The following is a 20,148-nucleotide window of genomic DNA, read 5'->3' as shown; positions in this document are numbered from 1 at the left end:
CCTAAAACCAGGGCCGGCCTTAGGAGGTGCGGGGCCCAATTGGGAACAGTTTTGGTGGGCCCCAGGTTCCCAGCCAAAGTCTGTAGAATCACAGAAATATAAATAAAGTCTATTATAGACTTTATATCTCTTTGGTAGAATGGAAAGTAATCAAAATGTGCGCTTAAAAAGTGCATGCGAGTTAATGGACCAAACAGATCTAAGCTACATTTCAATATAAAATTGCATACATGTAAGCCTACAAGTAACAAACAAAATGTGTAGATCACCTATGAAAAGTACATAGTTACAATACCACTTGTTTTAGTGACTGTGAAATTATATGGTATTACATATATATTGCAATGTGTTGTTGTGTGTACTTGACGAGCCGAGAGTAGCTTACTCTACCGCGGGGCCCCCTTAGGCGCGGAGCCCAATTGGGAGCAATTGGTCCAATTGGCTTAAGGCCAGCCCTGCCTAAAACTGACCTCTTGAAACAGCTGATGTATGAGAGATCCAATGAGCATCAACTGGTTGTTGGAGTCCAGACCTTTGAAGCGCTCGTTCAAGACAGCCTTACGACGACAGAATACAGCTGATACAACAGAGGTTCCCGAAATAAGAAAGTCTGGATTGATCACAATCAGGCCCTGAAAATTAGCATATAATTTTATTTTAATTTTGGAAATGCAGAAATACTGTAGTACTATTCCATAACTTTTGTTTGGCAGTCTTTGCCAGATAGAAAACCACAATAGGAATGAGAACATTTATTTAGAAAGACTGAGAATTTGGGAATAAAAGAATAACTTCACAAAAATGTGCAACATGAGAGAAAATAATTAAATATGAGGTGGGTAAATAAGACCTATAGGTAAATATGGTATGCCTGAATGAATGTAAATTCAGACAGAAAATTAATATACAGTACTGTAACAAGAGAAAATTTATAGCGAAGAATCCATGATAATTCAACTTAAATACAGTATATATATTTTTTTTTAATTAATACTTATTTTTGATAAGCTAGGTTTTTAAAATTTTACATTCTTCTAATCCATCAAAAAATTTATTATAATGTTAGCACTATAAAAAGCATGAGAATAAATCATTTTAATAAAATAAAATAAAAAGTGGGGGAAGGACACACAAATACACAGACTACTGTACATTCAAAAGTAGTGGCGTACTAAGGGGGGGCGGGGTCCGCCACGGGTGACAGCCAGAGGGCGGTGCCAAGAGGTTCATAAATAAATAAATATCTATCCTCTGTAACCTTTTTTTTTTTTTTTACTAAATCTAATTACAACTTACGAGTTATCAGTACGAAAATTTTGTCATTTAATTTAATTGCCCCTTCATCCATCTCATTTTCAAATTCACAGAACAAAGAAAACGTACAAATTAATCGAATGCACATGACATAACTGCTCCCCCGGCCCCACCTACCCTTACTTGCCAAATTGGCAACTCGCGCTTCTTAGCCTTCTTTATGGGCGGAGACATTATAGGAGGTTGACGTACGCTGTTGTCTTGTCCTGTGATGCTGCATGATTTTACTTTGATGATCTGATCCTTGACCTTGGGTAAGTATGATCGGTACCTCTTCTACTTTTTCATAGTAAAAACGTTAGAGTTACTGTAGATACGTGAGGTTTCTTTCCTATTGCTGGAAAAACTGCAAATGAGCTCACAAAGGATATCCCGAGTAATTTGGAGAGTGATGGACTGGACATTAACTTTTGCCGCTGCAACTATGGCTGGTATTCATGGAGGTGTTCAGAAGAAAATCAAAGAAAAAAATCCAAAGGTTTTGTTTGTGCCTTGTGCCAATCATTCCTTGAACCTTTGTGGGGTACACTCTTTTGGAACCAATCCTTTATGTGTAACATTCTTTTGAACTGTAGAGAAACTTTATTGCTTTTTTTCACTTTCAACTCACCGATGGGAAGTACCGAAAGAAAATATGAACCTGACTGTCAAAAGACTTTCTCAGACTAGATGGAGCGCACATCATGATGCTGTAAAGCCTCTCAAGAAACAATTTGAGTAGCTGATCATAGCCCTGGAAACATTGACGGATCAAAGAGAAAATGTTGACAAGAGGATCAGCTTTAGTTTTGCTTAAAGCTGTATGTGATTTTTATTTTTTGGGTTATCTTTTTTTTTTGGTGTGATGTACTGGAAGAAGTGAATCTCACACAGAAGTATTTGCAAACAGAAGGAATAAGTCTTGAAAAGTGCACTGTAAAGCTCAATTGTTTGGAATTGTTTCTTCGAGGTCAGCGGAATGAAATTGTAGAGAAAGCGATTCAATATGCAACTACACAATGTGAAGAAATGGGCATCTCCATGGAAACAAGAGGGAGGATGAGAAGAAAGAAAAAGATGCCAGGAGAGATGGCCAGGAGAGATGGCTAGGGATGCTGGACTGACAATGCAAGAGGAAATGAGGAGATCAATGTTTGAATGCTTAGATCGATTTAGTCTAGAATTGGATGCTCGTTCAGAGGCCATGGATAACATCTTGTCAATATTCGCAGCTATTCAGCCAAGCTACTTGCTTTCTGCAAAAGAACAACTTCAGGGGAGTATTTCAAATTCAAGCATGACCAAGATTTTTAATGAAATTTCTGATGAGGATGTCATGGTAGAAATTATGCGACTTCGCAGACACATGGAGGCTGCCAAAGTCATACCTGAAGAAACAAATAAATTGACAGTCTTCCAGTTCCTGAAGTTTATTATCAAATGGGACTTTTGTGAAACCTTGCCAAACTTGTCACTGTGTCTGACATTCTTTTTAACAATATTTGTGTGTTGCATCATGTGAAAGAAATTTCTCTAAACTGAAACTCAAGAATTATCTTCGTTCTAGCATGACTCAGGCAAGATTGAACAGCCTAGCTATGATTTCTATCAAAAATGAATGTTCCAAGACAGTTAATTTTGATGAAATAATTGGTGTTTGCTTAACCTAAGTCACAAACAATGAGGCTGTAAAACTAATATATATATATATATATATATATATATATATATATATATATATATATATATATATATATATATATATATTATATATATATATATATATATATATATATATATATATATATATATATATATATATATATATATATATATATATATATATATATATATATATATATATATATATATATATATATACAGTCAACCCTCACTTTATGCGGTTAATTCAACCCACAGGGTACCGCGGAAAGTGAGAAACGCGTAAAGTGAACAACATAACATATGGGATTAAATGAAATAGAGACCGGCTGACCCCCAAACTCCACTTTTTCCGACACAATACCTATGTTCTAGTAAAAATAACATCTTAATTTTATGATGGTACATGCACACAATTAATACTTAAGAGAAATAGAGAAATACAGTCGCCAAGTTAATGTCCATTCAAATAATGGACTCAACTCCCTCCCCCTCTTCTCACACTACACTCGCTGGCTCTTCCCTCTCTGAGAAATTTTTTGGGGGAAAACCACTAGATTTTAAGGTATAGTAATAAATAATACCTCAAACTAAAGTTAGGATAACATAATTGACATTGCTGGATTCCTTGTAAGACCAGGAATATTTTGAATATAAATGTCATATATTTTGCACAAAAGATAACATATTTACTCAGAGTAAACATTATATCTAAAAATTTTATGTCTAATGCAAAATATATGATGTTTATATTCAAAATGATCATCAAATTGTAAGAATTCCAGCAATGTAAATTATATTCTGGCCGGGTAATTTGTATGAATTTTATGAGCTAAAATAAAAATCTTCAGTTAACAAAAAAAAAAAATATTCTTCACACGGTAACAGATGGTCGGTCGCCGGTCCCTCCCTCCCCCCCACCCCCCACCAACCGTCCCTACTAGATAAATGTGTGGGAATACCAGACTGTTTACCTTTTTAGTAATAAATAATAAATCAGACTAAAGTTAGGATAACATAATTGACATTGCTGGATTCCTTGTAAGTTCAGGAATATTTTGAATATAAATGTCATATATTTTGCACAAAAGATAACATATTTACTCAAGAGTAAACATTATATCTAAAATTTGTATGTCTAATGCAAAATCTATGATGTTTATATTCAAAATGATCATCAAATTGTAAGAATTCCAGCAATGTAAATTATATTCTGGCCAGATAATTTGTATGAATTTTATGAGCTAAATAAAAAAATTATACTTCACCCGTGTAAAGTGGTACACCCACCGCGGAATGTGAGCATCCTGGGTTCTGGCAGGGCACCGCGTAAACGTGGAAACGCGGAATGTGGGACCGCGTAAAGTGAGGGTTGACTGTATATGAATGAAAGTATATGGCTTGTATCTCGTGGTTTCCTATGTTTTTAGAACAATCTAGTGCTATTGGTCAAGTTTCTGATAAAAGTGAGTTGAAGAAGGCTGTGCCCTTCTCATTGTGTAATACTTTATTTAATGTGTAACTTGTAGTTATATACATTATGGTTTCTGTACTTTGTATATTTGAATTACTTGTATGTGCTTTGTTGTATCGCGTAAATTTTTGAAATTAGGAAATACATTTGTTCATATATAATGTAGATTTCCTGAATATCATCCACATTTACAAACCTGCTTTTTATTTACTAATATTACACTTGATGTAGGCTACATTATACTTTAGTAAAAAAATAATCATAATTTTCCATATTAATAGAAGGAAACTAAAACATTTATAATATTTACTATGTATAATCCAAAATTCCTTAAAGTATTATTATTTTTTTATCATTTGTCTCAGTAGAGGAAGAGTAAGGGGGCAAAGGAATGCCCTGCCCTGGGTGCCCAGTACTCTAGGGACGATTGTGTATTTTACTTTTACTGTATATTTATTCATCTCTGGAAGGAAGGGGGTGCCAGTGGATAGGTCCGCCCCGGGTGCCAAATACTCTAGGAACGCCCCTGTTCAGAAGTATCTGTGCTTGGGATACCGGTGACTACTGCAGCTGCCAGATGTACCCTGAATAGGCTCAGCTCTTACGTATAGATTCTCTGCCCTTACACGTACGATCTTATTTAAAGAAACTGAATATTTTGGAAACATATTGTTCATACACTCACTTATGTAAAAATCCTGTAGGGTATAAGAACTTCATACACACATGCATTGCTAGGGAGAGAACAAAGGCCAATCAGTCAGGGGAGACTGCTCCATTACACAGTAAATTATAAGTTATTCAATACCTATCAGTGGCGTAGCTCGAGTGTGTGGCCATGAGTTTGCCCCCATGACCCTACAAAATACATATTGCACAGTGACTCACTCTTTATATATATATATATATATATATATATATATATATATATATATATATATATATATATATATATATATATATATATATATATATATATATATATATATATATATATATATATATATATATATATATATATATATATATATATATATATATATATATATATATATATATATATATATATATATATATATATATTAAATAGTTTGAAGAAAAGCCACCCCGATCAAAGTAGGGCTTTTGTCTGGGTTAGGGGGCTTTTGTCTGGGTGGCTTTGTCTGGGTGGCTTTCGGGGGGCTTTTGTCTGGGTGGCTTTTGTCGGGGGGGCTTTTGTCTGTACCCCAGTGAGGATAGTGTCTTAGTATAAAATCGCAATGCTGTGAAACAAAATCTTAATATTTAATCTCAGTACCGCAGCAAAAGTCACATCAATATTTTTTAACCAATACTTTAATATTTCTTACCTTATAGTATTATGTCTTCCAACGAAGTAAATAACTGGATCGAAAACACAAGAGAACTTAAAAGTCGTCTAGCCTCCCCTCGTCTTGTCACGATGGAGACTTGTGCAGAACTGAAGTGAATTGCTTGTAACTGGTGGATTGGTCGGCTGTACATGAACTGATATGACCCGAGACTGCATGGTTTTGCAGCTACTGGAGACGTTAATCCTTCCCTTTGTATCGGCGGCAAGTTAATCCTCGTCGTGTCTGACCTAACACCTGACCCACACCACATGAGCTCACTGGCGTACTTGTTTGAAGTTGTTTCCTTAATCCTCAACAGGTTACAGGTTGTGTGTGTGGCGGGGGGAGCATAGCAAGGGTGTAGCTCATGACGTGGCCGTGATGATGTGGGTCAGGTGTTAGGTCAGACACGACAAGGATTAACTTGCCGCCGATACAAAGGGATGGATTAACGTCTCCAGTAGCTGCAGATATGGGTGATGAGCAGACCCAAAAGTGCCGCCCGGGGCGGACCGCCCCCCCCCCCTAGCTACGCTAGTGATACCTATACAATGTACCATATAATGTTTTTATACAGCTTAATAAAAGTTACTTCAGTACAGCATATTAGTTGTACAGTAATGTACTTAGGGGTCAGAGAAACTTCATGGGGTCGTTGGAGTCACAAGTGATTGATGACAGTGAGGAAATAAGCAAAGCATTAAACAGCTACTTTTTATGAGTTTTCACAGAAGAAATTCATGAGGAAATTCCAGATGTGGAACTGATATTTAGGGGAAATGAAGAAGAGAAATTAAAGAATATCACTATCAGAAAAGAGGATGTTCTTAAGAAGATAAATAAATTAAAGACAAAATCCCCAGAGCCGGATGAAATTTTCCCTCGAGTTTTGAAAGAGTGTAAGGAACAGATTAGCGGACCTCTCGTAAATTTATTTACAAAATCATTAGACACGGGAGTTGTGCCAGACTTGTGAAAACAGGCAAATGTAGTACCCATATTCAAAAAGGGAGACAGAGCATCAGCGTCAAATTACCGGCCGATTAGTTTGATCAGTATTGGGGAAATTTCTTGAATCAATTATAGCAAATAGCATCCGATCGCATTTAGAGAAAAGCAAATTAATTTACGACTCTCGACATGGGTTTACAAAGGGAAAACCTTGTTTAACAAGTCTGCTGACGTTTTTTAGGAAAGTCTTCGAGGTAGTAGATAATGACGAAAATTACGATGTTATTTACTTAGACTTTAGCAAAGGGTTTGACAGAGTACTGAGAAAAGTTAAGGCTCATGGTATCGAGGGGAAAGTTTTGAATTGTATAAAATCATGGCTCACCGATAGAACACAGAGGGTCAGCGTAGATGGTGTTAAATCTGAGTGGGGTTGTGTAACCAGTGGGGATCCCCAGGAGTCAGTACTGGGCCCACTCTTGTTCATAATCTACATACACGATCTAGATACTGGGATCAGCAGTGACATAAGCAAGTTTGCGGATGACACCAAAATAGGGCGGCAGATTAATACAAGGCAGGATGCAAATGCACTACAGGAGGATTTAAATAAACTGCAGGAATGGTCAGAAAAATGGCAAATGAAATTCTACACCAGCAAGTGCAGCGTACTGAATATTGGAAGAACAGATACTGTCAATGTATACAGCCTAAACAACATCAACCTAGAGAAGTCGACTTGTGAAAGAGACTTAGGGGTACTGTAAGCCCAGACCTACGGCCTAGAAAACAGTGTGTTAATGCTTGAAACAAGGCAAACAGAGTATTAGCTTTTATATCTAGAAGTGTAAGTAATAAGAGTGCAGAGATCTTATTGCAACTACTGTATATCTTGCACTAGTCAAGCCGCACCTCGATTATGCGGTTCAGTTCTGGTGCCCTTATTATAGAATGGATATCAATTCACTGGAGTCGGTGTAGCGAAGAATGACGAAAATTATTCCGGGACTTAGAAACCTTCCATATCAAGATAGGTTAAAGAAACTAAACTTGCATTCCCTAGAAAGACGAAGAGTGCGGTGAGATATGATAGAAGTATTTAAGTGGGTGAAAGGAATGAATACAGGCGATATAGATAAAGTTCTTATAATATCCGAGCAGGATAGGACTCGTAGCAACGGATTAAAGTTGGATAAGTTTAGGTTTAGGAGGGAGATAGGAAGGAACTGGTTCACAAATAGGGTGGTGGACGAGTGGAACAAGCTTAGTAACTTTGTAGAAAGTGCTGAAATGCTGGAAAGTTTTAAAAGGAGGCTAGATAGATTCATGGATGAGAGAGTGGTAGTAACTCTCGACAGGAGCTGCCATGCACAGGCCAACCGGCCTATTGCAGACTCCTTATTTTCTTATGTTCTTAAGTGTCTTTGCACAAGTCACAGCCATTCTACAGTAATAGGCACTGTTCCAAAGGAAAAGGTATTGTCCAGACCTCCTACACTTCTGAACTGCAAACTAAAGGAGATTTCTCACCTCACTAAAAGGCCATAAAGAGCAAGAGAACTACAGTTCTCATAACATAAATTTTATGATTTTTCTTTCCTATACACAAATATATGACCATTACATCTGACATTACTGTAGCTCCTCCACTTCCATTAAGGCTGGGTGTTTAACATTCAGTATGCTATAAAGGTTCTTGTCAGCAAACTGCAAATACTTTGAGGCCAAGCTGAAACTGGCAATTTTCCTCATTACAGACTGTGCTCGCAAATTCGTCTCAGAAAGCGGTTTCTCCACAAATCCATACCTTTTCATGGGTGTTCCCCAATTACTTTGTTTATCGCTTGTCCACGCCATTGTTACATGCAGTGAAACTATAAAAGTTGTGAAAAAAATCATAACAATACTGTACTCTATAGTGGCAAATAAATAAAAGAAAATATAATTTAAAACTATAAAATAAGAAAAATGAAAAGCATGGGTGTGTATGTGTGAAGTGAACATGAAGTGAACATATATGTGGAGGTAGTGGGCTGTAACTGCATCATGAGCCCAGCCGTGCTCCCTGACTCCCCTGATGTGACATGGCACACACACAGTGCAACAAGACTGCAGTCACAAATATCTTTGAATCAGCTGGTTGACTGCCTGGCGGAACTGTCACACATTGCCAGAGGATGGTTTGAGTGTGGAAGGAGCTATTTTGTGTACATAAAATAAGTACCATTGTATTTCATGATAAGCTATGTATCAATTTTATTTATAATGAAATTTTTTTTCATTTTTGAGATATAAAAATTTGAAATTTCTTCAAATTAGGCTATCCTTGAGTTCACTAAATTTTTTAACTTAGAACCACATTGTTTATATAGTTTTAAGATCTGTCCAATATGGCAGTGGGGTACAAGTTTCAAACAAAGATTCATGCTGCACAATTATATTTAGTTTTCATCAAATGATTAGCAAATTTTACTATGATCTTAATACTTATTCTGCAAATCCATGCCTTTTGAAAATTTGGCCATGGTGGGATACAAATTAGCATGAATTTGCAAGATCTAACTGTACTTTGAATTCACAGCCATAACAGACTTGGATATTAATGACACATTAAATCTTACAGAAAAACAAGACTATCTGGATTATTCATAGAACCTTTCAGCAAACTTTCATGACATTCCCTCAGCTGCTCACAAAAGTCTTTTTATTTTGTACAGTTCCCATGAAAGAGTAATGCAACAAAGTGTGGCTCTTTTGCTCTCGAAGTGGCAGATTTTCAAGCTGACATTGAGGCCAAGATTTCAATCAGCTTACCTGGCAGTGTTTGGATTAGTTGGAACCATTTATGTCTCTCTTCACTGGTGTACAGACCCAGACAGAAATTTGTGATACACTCAAGATGGAGGGTGCAAAGTCCATTCTACCCTTACTGGCAGCATGATGCTCTCTGGCCATTGCTCCCAACACACAAATTAACACCCAAGCAATTCAACAATCAAGCTTTGATACTTCCATTTGTCAATAAATACTGACTGGGAAAGGATATCATTGCTTTGTTTAATAAATTCATGAAACAATTTACCCAATCAAGTTTTACATTATTTGACATAATAGGTTAGATCATGTATTAGATAATCATGATACATTATTTACAATACAAAAGACACAGTGGAGAGTGTGTGTCTTGGTGGCTGAGGGTTTACAATGATGCAGTGTCCACAAAAAACCTTGCAACAGGGTCATGTTTTTGCACTCAATGACATGTCGCAAAAACATTGGCAAGACGCAGAGTGGTGTAAATAAGGGAAAAGGCAGCAGATGGCAGCCTCATTGTACCCTGAACAAGTGGGAGTGTATTACAATGTGTAAATCCACAACTCAGTCCCCTAATTTTAAGTATTTACTACTTGCCATGTATTTCTGTATGTAGTGCACCAAGATGGTTGGGACATACCTGACAAAGGAGGAAAAGGTTTGAATTCTAGACGAGAAAACAAAAATTGTGTGTCTAAGTGATAGTGCGGCCATGTTCTTCAATTTGGCCCCAAGTCTGCACCTTTTAATTTTACATTGTTTAACATCACTTTATGCACAGTATTTAGAGATATTTACATTATTTGTTATGTATGCGATATTATTTTTGTTTTGTATGGGCAGGGTTGTGTTTTAACCTAACCTAAGGAATTAACACTCTTCTGACTTGTAAGCAGATCAACTTACGAGCAGGGTCCAAGAACATAACTCATTTGTAACCTGGTGACTCCCTGTACTGTACAGTGCATCAAAACGGTACAGGAGTCACAACTCATGGTCCAGCCAGTCTTCACTCTAAATTATTGTGAAGAACAGAGAGCATGAAATAAACATGATAAAAAACAACAACAAGAAAACAAAGCACACTGTACCTTCTTATTATCAATGGAAAAATGGCCATCAACAGGATGTGTGAAGAGAATGTGCACAACATCTCCTTCTGACACTACACTCTGTGACCTGTAATAAGATTAAACATTTTCGGTAAAACAAAATTATACCAGCTATTAAATCAGCTACATCCATGACACACAAAAATTAATATAATATGCAGCAGAATGGTTTCAAGCCAAGGTTGATATTGTAAAATATGAAACAATATCTGCATCATCAAGCTCGCTCTCTCTCTCTCCCTCCTACTGTCACATCTTGCTAAACTCAATAACATTTGTCACTTTTCCTTTCAATCATCCACCAGAGCTATGCCAACTACAACCAGCAGCTGATAACCCCATTTGCATCCCCTACAACTATCCACAAAGCTTGCACCTCTCCGTTTCTCTTGCTTTCTTTGCTCTTACTATTCAATGAAAATATAAAAAAACAGTGACATAACACATTCTTGACATAATCCTACTTTCAATGGCAATCAGTTTTCACTTCCCTAAAGGCCGTCACATACTTCATTCTCCCTATATAAACCATGAACAGCCTTTAACAATTTACCTTTTCTAGATCAAGAAATTCGTTGGAATGCTATCCAATTTTGGTATCGAGAAAGTGGCATGTGTTAGAACCTGTCGGGATGAGGGGGAAAATGGTTCCTTGTGAAAGTAAGACTGCTACAAATGTGTATTGGCACCATGGTTACATATTATTTTCATGGAATGGGTAGCAAGAGAAATGACAGAAAAAATGAAGGAGAGATGTGGGAGTTTCCTGAATAATGATAAAGAAAGAAAATGGGAAGTGAGTCAGTAGGAATTTGCATATGACACTGTTCTGCTGGGAGATTTAGAAGTTTCAATACAGTAAGTTCTTGCTTAACGTCAGGGTTACATTCCTAAAAACGTGACGTTATACGAAACAACGTTAAGCAGATCAATTTTCCCCATAAGAAATAGATAAAATACTGGAGTTATGTTCCTGAGCCTCCCTTTGCCCCATGAAAAACATTAAATATACACAAAATCATTGCATTTCTATAAAAAAAAAAAGTAAATACAGCATCCTCCTTCCTGGATAATCCATTTGAATTCTGGCGGGAATGTCTCAGCAGCAACCCTATCTGAACTGGCAGCTTCACCAGTCATCTTAATGTTGTTGAAGTTATACCTGCGCCTAAATCGTTGAAACCAGCCTCGACTGGCCGTAAAGGTCTCTTCCTTCGAAGCTTCACCCTCTTTTTCCTTTACGTAGTCAAACAAGGATCTGGTCTTATGCTCAATAACCATAAGGCTCACAGGCGCATTGCGTTGATTGTTGTCCTCCAGCCACATGGACAGCATCTTTTCCACTTTTTCTATCACAGTACTTCTAGTACGAGTTATTTTAGTTGCAATGAGAGTAGTACCACTTCCAGCACTAGCCTTAATCTTGTCAGCGTTGGTCCAGATAGTACGCACTGTTGTGGGGGTTAGACCAAGCACAGCGGCTATGTCCACAGCACATTCCCTTTTTTCAAATCGGGTCAATAAATCCATTTTCGTAGCCAGGGTAATGGTCTTACGTTGCCTCTTCACTAGCATCAGTAGCACTTGATGGGCTCTTGGAAGCCATTTTAAATGGTTATAGTACAGTTTTAGAGCAAAAGCACTGAAGCACACACGAGGGCAGCGCACTGAGACGAGAGAGCGTAGCGCGGCCAGACAAGAGCGGGTGATGTGCCGTAGAAAGTAGTCTGTGACGACGCAAAACGACATAGTATCAGATCCCGGGGACGTTAAACGAATTTTTGGTCTCTAAAGTTTGGCAACGTATCGAAACAACGTTAATCGGGACGTCGTTATACGAGGTTGCACAGTGCAGTGGTCCCTCGGTTAACGAATTACATTCCATAAGAATATTCAATTTGGTTAACGAATTCCTCTCAACATGTTTTTGCTTGCTCACCAGCGGGAATATTAGTCCGCCAATACATAAATCGGTTTTAGGGATTAAATTCGTTCCCATTTGAGCAAATATCAAGAAGGTTGTACTATTCAATAATTTTCCAAGTTTTATATTAAAATATTTAGTCATTTTAACAATTATTTAACATAATTGAAGTACAGGAAACTAGTTTTTAGTGTGCCAAACAGCCACTCAACTCACCAAACAGGCGTCAGTTTGTATCTCTGGCCAGTAGAGATAACATCTTGCTTGAGACTCTCTTGAACAAACTATTTTTACGTTTTTACAGTACAATTATTGGTCATTCTGAAACTTATTTTACATATTGACAATATATAGTGCAGCGCAGTGTTGATTTAAAGAAAATAATCTTGAATTACACCTAGTGAACTTAAAATTTTATGGGTGAAATGACGGCATGAAGCACGGGGTGATTTCTCTTCCGCCCCCCACTTCCTTCTCTTCTCCCTTCTCCTCCACCCCCACTTCTAATTCCCATCATCATCAACCAGGAGCCTTCTACATACACACCTCAAAGTAAGTGTACTTTACTACATTTATTTTTACTTTGTATGTAATTTTCGGTGAGCTGGAACCAATTACCCAAAATCCCATTGAAACAATGGTTTCGGTTTAGGAAATTTTCGGTTAACGAACAACCTTCTGGAACAAATTGTGTTCATTAACCGAGGGACCACTATATTTAGTAAATGAGCCTGCAAGCACTTGTATAGTTTAATCTTGATAATTTGGATATATCTAATCTGAAGTTATCAAAAACCAGCATGGTTTTAATATACAGTGTTCCTATAAATTCTACTATCCAGGGAAACACACTGAACTTTTATGTAACTTCACCCTCTTTGCCACTGATTCGCTCATTAGCCACTTGGGCAGTCAGTAACATTTCTGTTACGCACTATTGACATGTGCTGGTTCCAGAATGTATCTGCACCTGTGCCAGTGTTGGTCAAGTCTGGTCTTGAATGAGCTCACACTCGGTGCCACCACAGCACTCTCTGGCAGGTCAGTCACTGAGTACCAGCAGTAGTTTCCAATGTCATCACAGGAGAGGAGTTTTAAAACCTCTACATTTCCCAGAAGTCATATATGGAAAATCTCTTATGTTATGCTAAAGGTAGAAACATTTACTTATCCAAGGATTTGTAACATTGATGATTTGGGACAATAAAGCTCCTGTGGTAAATCAACCAAACAATTGTTATGGAACCCCAATGGCCATCTTGACTAATGAGGCTGAACTAAAAAACATAGCATGGGCTGTGTGTTTTCCATTGCATAGCACCTGTGAGTAACTAGGCATCATATTGAGCACCTGTCAGCCACCTGGTATCATAATGAGCACCTGACAGCCATATCATAATGAGCACCTGACAGCCATATCATAATGAGCACCTGTCAGTCAATTAGTATCACAATGAGCTCCTGTCAGTCACCTGGTATAATAAGCACCTGTCAGTCAATTGTTATCATAATGAGCTCCTGTCATTCACTTGGTATCATAATGACCACCTGTAATTAACTCTCCAAGGCAGCTTCACTCAAACCTTTTCAAGTCCCCAACTACAGATGTACCCCGAAAACCGATGTCCCATTGACTGCCGATTCACAAAACTAACATTTACGGCAGAGGTGTTTTTGAATTTCGCAGTCGGTGGCGCAATGCGAATTCTTGCTGTGAGAGGGCTCTGTGCGCTCTAGCAGCCGTTTTCCCACCTTTAGGAAGTCTATTCCGCCCCTCCAGTGTACCTCATTGTCTCCAACTTTGTGGGGGGTTTTTTATTTCCAACTTTGTGTGTTACACATTCATGCCTAAATACCCCAGTGAAAGTGCTTCTATTGCTGCCACTAAGAGGGTGCATAAGTCTGTGCACGTGAACATCAAGCTTGACATAATAAGGCATATTAAGAGAGGTGATGGACCAGCAAAGTTTGATAGAGACTATAACTTGCCACCCTGGACCGTCTCTACCATCCCAAAGGACAAGGTCAAGTACGAGGCAGCTGCTGGTGTGTGTGCCTCCCTCCTCAAGAGCGTGATCCCAAGATGGAGAAAATGGAGTGGTTGTTGGTCACCTGGATTGACGACAACCATTAGAGGATCTGTCCCTTAAGCCAGGCCCTGATCCAGAAGAAGGCCAGGACTCTGTGGCTTTCTTGAGGGAGGAAGCCACCTCCTCTTTCAATACTCCTGACCTCACTGCCAGCCGTGGATGGTTGACAGGTTCAGGTAATGTGCTAACCTGCATAACATAAGGTTAGCTAGGGAAGCTGCAAATGCCAACCAGGAAGCTGTAAGCACGTTTTTTGATGCGCTGAAGGACAGGATACAGCAGCGAGGCTATACAGCCAAACAAGTTTTCAACATTGACAAAACGGGCTGAAACTGGTAGAAAATGCCCACCAAGTAAAAGTTCAAAATAGCTCTGCATCTATTAATTTACCATACTTTATGTACTGTATACATATTTATCATTGGTAATGTTTGAGAGCCCCTTTGTTAAAGAGTTTGGTGTGATTTTATGTTATTAGTGGACTTGAGCTTGCACAAGTTGATTTTATACAAGAGTAGTGAATAATATAAGCCGACTCGATGGATTTAAGTCAAATACAGTGTATTTAATTTCCTAACATACAAAGCAAGTAGATTTTATGTTTGTGTGATATCAGTTTTATATTGTGTATTACAATGAAGTATTCCATATTCTTCAAGTCCTACCCACTACCTACGTTGGTTTACAATAAATTAATTAAGAAGAGAACATTCAGCGACGGCTGCAGCTAGCCACCATACAGTATGTTCATTAAATATTTAAATTATTAATGTACAAAGCATGTACAGACAACATTTTTCTGTCATGTCATCAGCTTTTTATCCTGTATTACACTGCAATAACCCATATCCTTCAAGTCCTACCCACTACCTACGTTGGTTTAAAATAAACGAAGCGAGAAGAGGACATTTAGCAGATAGCTGCTAGCCATACAGTGTGTAAGTAAAATATTTAATTTCTTAACATATAAATCATATAGAGACATCATTTTTGTGTCATATTATCAGTTTTTTATCGTGTATTACACCACAATTACTAACGTCTTTCAACGCCCTACACATATCTACGTTGGTTTAAAACAAACTAAGGGAGACGAGCACATTCTGATGCAACTGCTAGCGGTAGATTTTTCACAAGATTATTTACGGTAAATAAATAATTTCTTCACATTCTCGCAATTGTTAACATATTCACTATAATTATAAGAACATTGGTGGTGAAATTAAATGAATTCAAACAACTCATTTATATCATGTTGGGTTGGCTAGATGGCTACATAAGAAAATCTGTATGTTTGATCTACATATCAGCCGAGCTGTCGCTCAGATGCCATTCGTTCTAGATACTAATTTTTTGGAAGAAAAAACTGCTGCATGGCAACCCAACCGACCCAACTTTCACAAAGCACGGAGTTGACTTAAGGCTAGATTCTCATATTTTTTCTGCATTTCGATAGAATTTTTTCTTGTTTCAGATTATTTGAGAGGATTTTCCCATCATTATGTGTGTGTGTGTCTTTTTTTTTGTGTGTGCATGTGTGTGTGTATGTGTAATAAAATAATAATAATAATAATAATAATAATAATAATAATAATAATAATAATAATAATAATAAACGGTTTATTAATGGAGTTGCAGCTGGTGCCTGAATATATACAAACTTATATGTGATTTAGACATACAGTATTTTGCGGCGTAGAAGACGCACCCTGATTTTGGAAATGTAATTATAGGAAAAATCTTTTTATACTTACTAACCAACACCAGTGAAACTGTTGCTTGATATACAGCCCTTTTGGCACAAGTACACACACCTCTTTGAATATCATCACTTATAACTGCTTATCAGTTGTCATTTTCATCAATTTTTAATAAAAAATCTGTATAAGAAGTGGAAATCTTTAATACAGCACTCATTTTATACACCTGGTCACCTCCGCGTCTAGCGGGCTGTAGTGTTTACATTTTCTCTTGATTTTGTCGGTATGACAATGACGCAATTCCTCAATAGATGGCGCTGTCGCACCACTGCCATTAGTAAACAAACCGCACAGCAACAAAGGTTGTGTAGCTGCAGCCGTTTATTTTTTATTTTTTACCTACTGATTAAGTCAATAATTGTATTTTTTGCAGTATATCAACAATATTAGTTAAATCAATTGTTTTATACTATAGAAAATACTTGTACAGTAATTGCTAAGTAACGAGGTAACAGTCTTTGTAAAGGGCTGATTTCAGTTGACCCTAAGAAAACCTCGGCTACAACCCATCAATTAGCGTCGTGGAAGACGCATGGAAATTTTCAAGGTATATTTTTGTAATAAAAAGTGCGTCTTCTATGCCGCAAAATACTGTAATGATATACGTTCAATACATTTACAGGGCTGTACAGTACATAAATCAGGAGCTGTTTATTATTTCAACAATAGATGGGATGGTGCTATTCTTATATCTATTAGTGCGGGCTCTTATGGGCTGAAATTTGTTGTAGTGGCGGACTGCACGAGGTGGGCGGGGGACTGCCGGTGGCAGTAGGTGGCGATGACGAGGATGGTGCAGTAGTCCACTGCCAAAACCTGCTAGTGCATGGTGGTGGAGGTCACCGTAGGATGGCATTTCCAGGGTGGAAAGAGCGTTGTTGTAGCCGGAGTACTCTGCACCGAGCATGATTCTGCAGGCCCTCTTCTGTACCTTCTCTAGCTGACGTTGTTGGGTAGAGTTGAGAGAAGACAACCAGGCTGGTGACGCATACGTTAATTTAGGGAGAATAAATGCGTTGTAGATAGTCCTCAGCTCTGGTGTGGGTGTCCCAAATGACCTGATTCGTCGTAGCATGTAGAGTCGGTATGAGGCTGCCTTGATAGTGCTGTTTACATGGGCCTTCCAGTCCAGTTTGTGGTCTATAGTTACACCCAGGAGTTTGGCAGACTGCACTAACTGGAGAGGATGGGCACCCACTGTAACTGCTGGAGTGGTGGCGGTATTGAAATGCATGACTACGGTTTTGGTCTGATTGATGGTGACCTTGCTCTCTGTAGTACATGCCTGTAGCCTGTCCAGGGTGCCTTGTAACGATGAGTAGTCCGGTGAGGTGTTGTCCACCATAACCCCCACAGTGCAGTCATCCACATATTTCCACCTGTGAGGAGGGTCTGATAGAGCATCGTTGATCAGGATTAGGAAGCACAGTGGTCCCATCTTGGTCCCCTGGGGAACACCGCAGGTAAGGTGTTGGAATTCTGGAGATGGAGCCCTGGTACCTGACTGCCTGACGACGCTCACTCAGGAAATCAGTGAGCCATGAGACGAGGTTGGTGGGCAGCCCTAGTGCAATGGCCTTGTTGATAACAGTGTAGTGATCAACAAGGTCAAAAGCTTTCCTGAAATCAACAGGGCAACAGCCAGTGATGTCTTACGTTTCTCCAGGTTTTGTGCAACAAATCCAAGAAACTAACTACCGTATATGCCAGTGTATAAGACGGAATTTGAACTTTAAAAAAATCTGCCAAAAATTAGGGGATCGTCTTAAACGCCAGGTATAAAATCCGAACCTCTACATCATGTGATTTAGTGTTACCAGTGGTGATGGAGAACATCTAAAAACACTCGCCTTAATCCCACGGTATTACAGGTTGTACCTCTCTAGTCCGGCATTCTGTGGTCAGGAAACTCCCGTGGTCCGGAACGATTTTGGTTTGTCCAATAGGTATATAGGCATCTTTTTTTTTTTTTTTTTTTTTTTTCTTATCTGAATTATTATTATTATTATTACAGGAGTATTAAATTTTTGCCCCTCAGGCCCCAATGTGGGTCAGTGACCTATGCCCGGGTGGGCTAATCCCCTTAAAAAAAAAAAGCCGCCGGAAATTAAGGTTTGTTTACATCCGGCAGTTCGGCTGCTCTCTCTCTCTCTCTGCTTGTCTATACAGAGTACAACATTTAACCCTTCAATATATATGAGCAGTAAATAAGTGTTGCTTTCATATTCTTATGTAGAGTAATGACGATATATATTTTCACATGTGCGCACTTACATACTGAAAGTTACTAGTGTGCCCTGAAGAATGCAGTGATGGCTAGGGAAACACTGAGTAACACTGAGTCCGTTTATTATGGATGAGAGAAATACAAGTGGTGACTCGCGTGTGCCATGCACGGCTCACACAGTCAGACTGAGGCTGCCTTGCCATATGGCAGCCTCGGGGCAATGTTGCCACATAACACGTGCAGTGTTGCCACGTGATTATATATATAAATGCTACTCGGCACAGTAGCTTATGTACAGGGTTGCTACTGGCACAGCTTGATACATAACCTACACATACGAGCAGTCTCACTTTTTTTTTACCATTACTGGTTAGCTACTTATATTGTTCCATTTATTAACATTAAATAACATTACAGGTACTTCAAGCAACCATATTCATTTTTTTACATTAATTTTACTACAGCTAAACTCAGGGTCTTATTTTCTTCAGTTTTATATATAGAACCAATCAGTCACTGATTTCGTAAGCTTTAACATAAACAATGCCGGCAGCCGTCTCGTCTCCTCTAATATTCCACGTATTATTAATTCAATAAAAACAAATTCAGAAACATTAAATAATATATATATGAACAGTAAATAAGTGTTGCTTTCATATTCTTATGTAAAGTAATGATATGTTTTCACGTGTGCGCATGCGCACTTACATATGCGATCTCTCTTGTTTCTTTACCATTATCGTTAGCTACTTCTATTGTTCCATTTATTAACATTAAATAACATAACTTAAAACAACCATATTAATTTTACTACAGCTACAACCAAGGTCTTATTTTTTTCAGTTTTATATGTAGAACCAGTCAGTCACTGGTTTTGTAATCAACGAAAACAATGCTTTGTCATTTCCTCGTGTGTTTTAATATTCTACGTATTATTAATGAATTGTATTGCTCATTTTGCACACATAACATTAATTCAATAAAAAAGACATTCAGTAATAAACAATAATGAATCTTTTGTACATAAGAGAAATGACGCTGTTTACACTATTATGCACGTCGTCTGCACGTTGGCAGGCCGTTCAAACCCGTCGAAATTCAAGATTCCGCCGTCAAAATTTTTATTTATTTATTTTTTTGTGTTCCAATAAAATACGTTAAGTATTAAAAACTCGTGAAATTTGAGAAGCTACTATACGACATTTAACCCCTCAATATGTCTTCAAAGAGACCATGACGCAGAGAAAGTGGTGCTAGTGCTTCCAGGCATAAGCACAAGTCACTATCTATCCAGGAAAAGGGTGAATTTCCATGGTCCGGCACCGGTCAGGTCCCGAGGTTGCCGGACTAGAGAGGTACAGCCTGTACCACCAATTATTTTCTACTGAAACTTACGTTTGGGAAGCTGGATTAAAAGTAAGATTACCGGCATATTAAAATAATAAAAATGTATTATAAACCTGTCTAACATACCGTAAATACTGTAAAA

At 38.0% G+C, this 20,148-nt stretch overlaps 1 protein-coding gene across 1 annotated transcript in view; it reads right to left on the bottom strand.

The window, feature by feature from the left end:
- Positions 1 to 20,148, bottom strand: part of LOC121872220 — a 157,568-nt gene that overhangs the window by 109,055 nt on the left and 28,365 nt on the right. Inside the window, exons 4-5 of the mRNA XM_042374887.1 lie at positions 10,638 to 10,725; positions 471 to 632 (exon numbers count right to left, since the gene is read on the bottom strand). Coding sequence (XP_042230821.1) covers positions 471 to 632; positions 10,638 to 10,725 — 250 coding nt within the window. The remainder of the gene's footprint in view (positions 1 to 470; positions 633 to 10,637; positions 10,726 to 20,148) is intronic.

Source organism: Homarus americanus, unplaced genomic scaffold (assembly GCF_018991925.1).
Source record: "Homarus americanus isolate GMGI-L3 unplaced genomic scaffold, GMGI_Hamer_2.0 scaffold5589, whole genome shotgun sequence".
Taxonomy (NCBI): Eukaryota; Metazoa; Arthropoda; class Malacostraca; order Decapoda; family Nephropidae; genus Homarus; species Homarus americanus.
The sequence above is the reverse complement of the archived record's forward strand: the minus strand, read 5'-3'. Positions and strand labels throughout refer to the sequence as shown.